The sequence below is a fragment of the Pundamilia nyererei genome, unplaced genomic scaffold (assembly GCF_000239375.1).
Source record: "Pundamilia nyererei isolate P.nyererei 1_Seehausen unplaced genomic scaffold, PunNye1.0 scaffold00052, whole genome shotgun sequence".
NCBI classification, from domain to species: Eukaryota; Metazoa; Chordata; class Actinopteri; order Cichliformes; family Cichlidae; genus Pundamilia; species Pundamilia nyererei.
The window spans coordinates 1,593,737-1,603,448 of record NW_005187453.1 but is presented as its reverse complement, the minus strand read 5'-3'; the positions used below and the strand labels follow the sequence as shown (position 1 = coordinate 1,603,448).

Below are 9,712 nucleotides of genomic sequence, written 5' to 3'. Positions count from 1 at the left end.
AGTTTGCAAGTGTTTTGGATTTTGCAAGTGTTTTGGAGTTTGTAAGTGTTTTGGAGTTTGTACGTGCTTTGTCTCTAGGGGCCACCGTACTCTACAGTGAGAAAGATTATTCACAAGTGAAAAACATTCAAGACAGCATTTAATGTTCCCAGAGTTGGACATACTAAAAAAATTCATCCATTACCAAAGATCAGACCATGCAATGCTCAGAGAAACTGCAAAACGCCAAGAGCTACAGGCTTCAGTTAGCATGTTAAATGTTAAAGTTTAGGGCAAAACAATTCGAAAAATAGAGAACAAGTATATCTTATATTGAAGGGCTACCTTTACTCTCTAAAGAGAACATGGCAGCATGGCTTTAGTTTGCAGAGATGCATTTAAACAAATCTATAGACAGTACATTGTGTCTATTTCATGCTTTGCCTCTTCAAAATGTGAAACGGACACACATGCAGAAGTTGCATTACCGCCAGGTACCAGGGGGAGATAATAAAGGCAAAAAACATATGCAGTGCCTTCCAGGGTCCTCAGTGATCAGAAACAATTTAACTAAGTGGCTAATATATATATACACACATGTAAATTTGTTAATAATGTCTGTTTAAATGCTTTCTTCTGATTATTTTCATGTTGGCTTGAAATTAAATATTTCCCTCTGCTTTTACCACAGCTTACTGCAACTTCTGCATTTGTGTCCTTTTAACAATTCAATAAAAAGTGTATAATGACACGGTGGACCAGCATGATATCTGGTTGCCTTTAAACATACAACACCAAAGTGGAGATGTTTGGCCATAATGCACATCACCATGACTGGTGAAAACTAAACACAGAATATCAACACAAACACCTCAAACCAACTGACTTGCACTCTCTTTATTATAGATCATTTTCAGACCTGTGAGGACATTTTTATTTTATTTTTATTTTATACTTATATGCATAAAGAATTGAAAAATGGTGTACTTTATTTTTGCCATGACTGCACTAATGCAACATGGTAACATTGAGCAGGTCAAATCTTTACAACTTTACTCCTCACAGTAGCATGCTAACTTTTGCTAATACAAGTTATTACAAAGCAGATCTTGGGAACTACATCTGCAGATTCTTAGTTTCGCTGCCACCCTTTTTGACTGGACAGCAGCTCCAGAAATATGTCTGATAAATTTCATGAGGCATGCTACAATATTTCAGTTGGGACTAAACCGCTAAACCAAACTGCTAGCATGCCCAATGCTATGTCGAGACTTCACTTTGAATAAACTGAACCTGAATTCAATTTTGAAGAAATATCTCAAGTTAACTCTAGTATTTGGGTGCAATGTTTGAAGTGTTGAATAACCAAGCATACATGAGGAAAAATCTGTCTGTCTTGTCTACATTTCATTAAAAAATAAGCCAGGGAGGCCTTCAGCTTTGATCGGATTCAAACAGAAGTCTCTTTATTGTTGCAGCTTTTAAAAAGAAAACCTTCCAGTGTTACAAGCCAGCACAGACAGTACATTCCTATATGAATCAGTGTAATTAGTCAGTTATAAAGCTAAAGACTGCCTTTCTGTCTGCCAGGTCTACTGCCTTCAGACGTGTTCAGTCTGAAACAGACAAAACTGTACCAAGTGTCTCTGAAGTTGAGTTTTAACTAAAGAACCTCCAGAGTTATGTTCAAATACATATTTCAGTTCATGTGCAATGAGGTTGCATTAAAGTCTTTTAACCTTAAACTGTTAAAAAATGAGTCTAATGATAGCGGTGGTTAATGATGTATCTAGCTCGCGTAATGACCTGAGGTAATGATTGAGCTGCTGATGAGACATTTAATGACTAATAAATGTGCTCTGTTAAAGCCACTAAGGCTAGGTGATAGTGATAAGAGCTTGACTAATGAGCGAGTGACTTGGCATGGAGTTAACAAGTGTGTCTTTCTGTGTGCGTACGCAGTCATATTCACATTTGGCAATCAGTTCAGTGACTACATTATGTGTCATTTTTGTGTAAAGTCACTCATCTTTGAGAGAATTAATCCAACTAAAAAAAAACAGAATCTATAGCAAGCGTTCTCAGATATATTAGTGTGTCCTTACTGTTTTCATGCCTACGATGGACTGCTCAACCTTGGAAACGTAGGTGACATGGTCTTCGTTGGAGCGCAGCTCTCTCTGTTGTATTCTTTCATAGATTCCCACCACCATGTCTCTGGGGATATCTGCTCCATCATCCACACCTAAGACAGGAAGAGGCTGATTACTCATAAATACACACACGCTTTACAACACGGTTGCTTTACAGGATATGGAGTCATTGCTTTTTTTTTAACAGTGGCAGATGAAAAAAAAGTGTGTCTACGCTGGCATAAATATAAATAGCAAAAAATGCAACTACTTTGTGTGCATGCTACATTTCTTTGTTCTGCTTCTTCATTTGATTTGTGCAAAAATTGGAAAAATGAATAGCGCTTCCTCGCTCTGTCCCCTCATGTGTCCTTCTGACGCTTTCTTTTTTCCTTTCACCGTCTCCATTAAGTAATGACAGAAAGCCCCGTGAAAGGAGGTTAATTGGCAAGCGAAAGGTTAAGACCCAGCCTCATCTCTTGGAAGATTTTCTGTCTGGAACACAGTGCAGTTCAAGGCCGTGACATTTTGGAGCAGGTAAAGCTGCATGTCATTAGGCTGAAAGGTTGCCCTCGAGATGCTCCCCATTATATCGATACAGCTGCACCACTGTGTGGTACATTGAACCTTCAATGGGGCAGGATGTGTTTGGAGAAAATGAAGCTGCCACAAGTGACGGCGGTGTCAGTGAGGCACCCGGGGACACCGCTGAGACATCACTGCACATTATGGAGTCAGGGGGAGAGAAAGAGATGACCAGAGGGAAAAGTGCGTAAACTGTCACATTAATAAGCAGCATTTTTTTTTTGCTGTTAATTGTCTCGTGTTCTCTCTTTTTCTTTGCCACTTTTTAGGATTTTAAATAGTGTTTTTAGCCTTGCTAGCAGCAACCACTTTGAGCCAATCTGGAGTAGCTCAACAACAATTAAATTGATTGAAATGACATTATGTGTACTTTTTTTAATAGTAGTTTTTTTTAAAAATGCACTTTAAAAAATAAAGCCAAGGTGGACGTAGCTTAGACCTGCTTTCTATGCAAAGGCTACCAGATGGTGATAGTTATGACAGTGAAATTACTTTTGGTCATATAAATGTCTATGGGAAAACAGCTATCTGACTTGATCACTATATGATCATCATGACACATGAACCCAGCATTAAAGTGTTTAAATGCTGAGTTTATGTGTCATGATGATCAAAAAATGTAATTCTGTTTTGTAAATCTTGGTCACACTATGTCTTAAAATGGAAGGTTTTCTGTGGTATAAAACCACATGTTCAATGGCTAACGACTTGTCAGACTTTTTACGGTTTATCATCATCATGAAGATGTCAGCATTCTGTTAACACAGCCTTAGAGAGGTGCAAGTATGTAGACTCATACCCGACCCAGACTCCAGGAGTACAGGACAGGAAGTTATTAGTGTTTTTCTGCAAGAGAAAGCAATGCACCACTTTGTAAATAGAGACCGTAGGACAACAACAAACGCTAAATGATTCGGAATGACAAAATACTTTGGTTAATGTGGTTAACAGGGTATGAACATTCTTCAACGAGAACTGAAGGTGAGATTTTCAGTGTTAATCATCTCTGTCAATAGAAATGTGCTAGCTAACCTCAAGGGCTAGAGTGTTTACAGTTGCTTAGCAACTGTAAACACCATAAGCTGATCCAGACAAACCAGTACACATTAGAGGCACTTGTTGTTGTTTTGTGGCCACTATTTCAAAAAGCCTCTAATTTCTTTCTTTCTCTCTTTTCTTTGTGAGGAGTGCTCACGTAATCATAATTTTAATCACCCAGAATTAAATACCAGATATGTCACAGATGAGTCAGTGAACAGTTTAGGAGGCTTAAATGAGTGATTCTTATATCAGATATCCTGGGACGAACATCAGTCCTGAACTAAATTTCTCTCCTGAAATTCCTTTAGTCTGAGTCTGACATTACTCATGTTTCCCTTGCAACTCTTTATCTTGTTTTGTGCTCATCATCCTCAAGCTTAAATCTGGCTTTTCATGAGGTGTACTGATTAATGCCAGCCCTCTACAAGAACTTAGGAAGGGAAATGCATGTGCTCTGAAAATACAAGACCATCCACCAAAAAAAGAGAAAACAGAAAAGAATCCAATAACTAAGATGTTACAGTTTTTCAGTGAGTTGAGTCACTAGATTAATTAGGCTGGTGTATATTGTGTTGCCCTATTGTGGATTGCTTTAACACTGACAGTCCGTTTTAATTGAGATAATGAATGTTCTATAGTTCTTCATTACTATTGGTTTCTGGTCCATAATTGCTTTTCACCTTAGCCAATTAGCTGAGTGAACTGCATGTTTTCTTCCATCAATATGTTTGACAGACACAGTGGAAGAGAAAAGAGGAGGAACATAATATAAACAAGTAAAGACAGATGAATAAACAGACAGCGTAATACTGTGACTGAAATCAAAACAAAACAGAAGAATGGATAGGGAGACAAAGAAAAAAACGAGCAGAAGACAAATAGAGCGGCCAAGAGAGAGTGGCGTATCTTAATTTGCATGAGATGTTGAAATTGATTTTCCAACTTAATTTAATTGTGAGGAACAGTCTGGATGAATCTATTAAAGTTGTTCTGCATCGACCTCGGCAATCTCTGATTGATTGCACAGAGTGAGAGCAAAACTATGACGCTCATGTCTCTTTCTCAGCGCTTGCCGAATGAGCATCTGTCTGCATACTGGAGACGAGATTTACAGGTGCTTTCTGTCGGTGCCGCTCTGAGTGACTGTGTAAAGCGAATCAGGCAGGAAGAGAAATGTAACCTAATCTTTATCCCCTGAATTTATGCAGGGAGGTTTGATTGAAACTGTTGGACACTCAGTTCTTCTGAGTCATGTGGGATTGGCTCCACAACAGGAATCTGTACCAGAAGTTACTGGTGAGGCAGAGGATTTAGCAGCTTTCTCATCTAGAGAAATACAAACTTTGCGTGAAAAAAAAAATCTCCTTCTGACTGTTTTAATTTTAGGCCGCATGTAACTCAACTTATGGGATGTTGCTTGTCTCATTCAATGCCCTTGCTCTATAGGCTATATTATATAACGCATAGTGCAACACATAACACAGCATAGATTATAGATTACTGTTCTAGATCTGCACACCCTGCTTGCACTGCATTAGACACCCTTTTATCTTTGGAACTGCCTTAATTCTTCATGGCATTGATTCAACAAGGTGATGGAAACATTTCTCAAGCAACTGCTGCATGTATGGAGGATTAAATCTGCCAAATTCAAAGCAGAAATAAAAAATATGATATAAAAGAATAATAAAATAGTCAAAGTATAAGATGGCAAATTAAAGAAGATTAAAACAAAAGCAATACACACAGTATATTCATAAACTGTACTAACGACATAAAGCTAAAAAGAAAACCAGTGCTTTTTAGTCAACTTTATTTTTGTGGCCGTTATCCTGAGTCTGAAGGAAATTCTTCCTTGTTCCTCCTTGCAAAGACATCAGGTTGGACACAGAAAGCTGAGTATTAGATTTACAACGAGGCCACACTGTCAACTATGCAACTCAAAAACCACCATTCCTCTTCTCAAGCGACCTAAAACATTCACCTACCGGCTTGAGCTGATTATGTCAGGTAATTAATGTCATTATAACTCCCTTAATGCTCATCTTCAGATGCAAGCTGTGCCGTAATGCGACCTCAACGTGACCTTGATGTCCCTTACCTCGTAAATTCCTTATGAAGTCCTCCAACAGCATCTTCCGGTCGGGCTTAATATTCGGGCTGTACATGTCGGTGTTGAGCAGAATGATGGCAAAGGCCAGGATGAAGATGGTGTCTGGATTGTGAAATTGCTGCACCACATCCGGGTTGCACATGCAGTACCGCTGACTGTGGGTGTAAAGGAAAAGGGAAAAAACGGGACAGAAAACAGTAAAACATTACATGTTTTATGTAAGATAATATAGAATGGGAGTAAAATGAATAAAGTTGGGGGTAAGGATGGTTTATCCATGTAGGAATGACACAGGGTGGGACAGGAAATGGGACATATATAAATATACACAGGAGACACTTTTTAAAACACTGCATGCTATTAAAATTACAACATTAGCATAAGAGTGTCACACTGAAATGAGAGTTATGGCTTTAATTTTGCCGGTGGCTTCACATGAAGCTGTAAGCTGCCCCTCAGCACCAGTGCGTTGGTGAGGTTGTGTGAGCTCTGCTAAAACTCATTTCTCCCACTGGAATGAATACTTATATGGGTCATGCATCACACTAGAAACTGAGGGTGATGTTGCTGACAAAAACAAAGGATTTGACCTTCTTTTTAAGTGTTTCATCCTCTCTGTTACTTGCACTAAGCACCCCAAAATCCTGAAAAGTCAAGTCCTATTCTGCAGTTAATCACTGTCTGACGTTTGCGGGCTTAGTTGGATGAATTTTTTGCAGGTTGTCATTGTGCAGAAGAGAAAATACTTGAATACTGAAATGTGAAATCCCTTACCTAGGCACCTTTTCTGCAAGCAAAGGCTCAGTTTGATTTACTTTCCTAAGTATAAGAAGTGTTGTGTTGGAGTGTAGATTTGTAGATGCCTACACATACATTATATGTGTCTTCCTAGAAGCCTAGAAGGTGGTGTGGTGCAAGAATAACTTCATGGTTAGGTGATGAATAATAGAAAAGAACATCCAACATGTATATGGAAGGCATATATAGATTTAAAAAAAAGGTGTGTGGCTTTCTGTTGAAATATCTATCTATCTATCTATCTATCTATCTATCTATCTATCTATCTATCTATCTATCTATCTATCTATCTATGTATGTACGGTAATCATGAATTAATCACCCCTGCTACAGAGCATTTTTAAGTAAAGATCAGGGGTTAAAGAGCACAGAAAAGGTCGGGAGCAGCATTCTGGTATTTCTGATTAATAAATAAATACATAACAAATCCAAGTGCGTACATTTTCCTTGTGCTGCTTCCTGAGGTTTCTTTCAGGTGATGTCAGGTGACACATCAGTAAATGTCACCCTGCGGCTTTGCCCCTGCACTCAGACATGTTTCTGCACTCTCCTCCAGTCCCTATTGTGGATACAAGCATGCAGTAAATGGCACTGTGCTGTTCCTGGGACACGTTACTTATCGTCTGCATATGTAAACAGAGTTGCTTTTTGTGAAGTGCTACGTCTTTTTAAATGCAACAATGCAATCAGTCTCAACACATGTCACCACAAAGTTAGGAAGTTGTTCAAATTCTAAATGAAAACAGAACGGAATGATTTTTAAATCTCACAAGCACAGAAAATATATCAAATGTACTAGCGTACCATTTTACGAGAAACATAAAGTCATTTTGACCTCATAAAAGTAGTTTACCACTGTATAGCATGCCGTCTTTTTTTACAAGAAGGAATTTTCTTTCTTTTATTTGAACAGTTTCTTAACATCTGCAAACTGATGAGATTAGTCCCATTCTTGTATGAAATCGGTGTCCAGATGCTCAACAGGCCTGGGTCATTTTTGCAATATTTTTCATTCCATGATGCTGATATGTAATTGTATGCGGTTTAGTCTTGCTGCAATATGCATTTTCTTCCCTGAAAAGGACAACATCTGGATGGGTACATATGTTACTTTGAAACCTATATATGTCTTTTAAGCTTGATGGTGCCTTTCCAGATGTGCAAGTTGCCAATTCCATAGACATTAATACACTGCCATAACCATCAAAGACGGGTTATCTTGTTTTTGTTTTTTTACGGAGTGCTGATAACAAGCTGATGGTCTCACTCCTCCTCTCACTTTGATTCGCCTGACCACAGAATAGTTTTTCACTTTACGTCGGCCTATTTCAAATAAGCTTTATTAGACAGCAGTTTGTTGTGAACTGTGCTCACAGACAATGATTTCTGGAAGTGTCCCAGCGGTCACTGAGTGATTTCGGTGACAGAAAGATGCGGTGCTGCCCGAGGACCCAAAGATCACGGGCATCCAAAATCAAGATTCAGTCTTGACTCTTGCACGTAGAGATTTCTCTACTGATGATCATGACGATCATGATTACTGCCGATGATGAGATATTCAAAGTCATTCCGATTTTATGCTGAGGAACATTATTCTGAAATTGATTTACAATTTGTAGACAAAGTTTTTTGCAGATTGGTGAATTTCTGTCCAACTTTACTTCTGAGATATTCTGCCCCTCTAATATGCTCTGTATATATCCTGTCATGGTGTTGATGACTGTTGCTAATTACTTAATTAGTTGCTGAACGTTCCTCCAGCTGTTTCTTTTTAGTATCTCTTACTTTTCCACCCATTTGTTGCCCTGTCTCAACTGTTTTGAAACCTGTTGCTGTCATCAAATTCAAAATTACGTTGTTTTTTTTTCTCAAAATGATACATTTTTTCAAACATTTCATGTTATATTCTATTATATGGATTAATGAGACTTGCAAATCACTGCATTCTGCTTTTAATTACACTTTACACAACATGTCAAGTTTTTTTTGAATTGGAGTTTTACTACAATAATGGTTTGAAAAACACCCACCGTAATGTGGTAGCTCATGTAACATATAAAAATAAATTGTCGAACTGCAATCAGCATTATTCTACAACATAGTTGATAACTGTGTGTGTACAAAGAGTCTGCTAGAACAGTTTGCATTCTGGGAGTAATTTTTAAGGTAGTTAATCCTCCCCTACTTACCCACGTTCTATATAGGCGTGCATGCATGTAGCTTCACGCTTTCTGTGCCAGTTTTGAATGTGCTTTCTAGGGCTCAGTCTCAATGATTACACATGTGCATGTCTAGATATATGTTTGAGTGCCTTAAATGAAATGTTTTGCGTATTTGTGGCGTCCCGCATACTGTATTTGCTTTAGTGTGATAATCACAGGGCACACAGATGCTCATTCACATCTCACTGTCTGAAAACCATGACTTGTCAGCAACCAATAATTACACCCTTGTCTGTGAATCCTAATGTTGCACCATGCAGTGAGAAAAACCTCAATTTATGTCGCTTTCTGAGTATGTTGTTACTCTTCACAGATAGGCATGGAAAAATGACTAAGTAAAAAACGAAAATGAGAGGGTAAAATGACATATGATGCTTCTCGCTGAATTGATTTGTCAGTTTTTGGCAATTTAGCTTTTCTTTCAAATTGCCCTGAATGGTGTAATACATCATCATGCGCTCCTTGGGTGGATTTTAGTGCGAAATTATATAAGATGCATGGTCTTCATCGATGAAGACTGTAATATACAGAGCAGATACATAACACAGTGATTACATAGTGAGTAAATATAAACAGATATCACACTGTAATACAGGAAGGAAAACATAAACTGAATATATCTGCAGCATTTGGAGATGATTCATATTTGCTCATTCATTAGTACACTGACGCAGCAGATACTGAGGCTACTGGGTGTTTTTCACTTTTTCCCCTCGCTGTTTTTCACTGCTGCTTCAAATCCCCTTCACTTACTTTTGAGACTTCTCTCTTTCTGTGTGTGTGTGTGTGTGTGTGTGTGTGTGTGTGTGTGTGTGTGTGTGTGTGTGTGTGTGTGTGTGTGT

General features: G+C 38.3%; 1 protein-coding gene across 5 annotated transcripts in view; it reads right to left on the bottom strand.

Annotated features, from left to right (window-relative positions):
* iqsec3a (IQ motif and Sec7 domain ArfGEF 3a) overlaps positions 1-9,712 on the bottom strand; it is a 123,874-nt gene that overhangs the window by 23,324 nt on the left and 90,838 nt on the right. For all 5 annotated transcript variants that reach the window (XM_005733451.1, XM_005733452.1, XM_005733453.1 and 2 more), the window contains 2 exons: positions 5,839-6,005; positions 2,085-2,224 (listed from right to left, as the gene is read on the bottom strand). In XM_005733451.1, the coding sequence (XP_005733508.1) occupies positions 2,085-2,224; positions 5,839-6,005 (307 nt within the window). The remainder of the gene's footprint in view (positions 1-2,084; positions 2,225-5,838; positions 6,006-9,712) is intronic.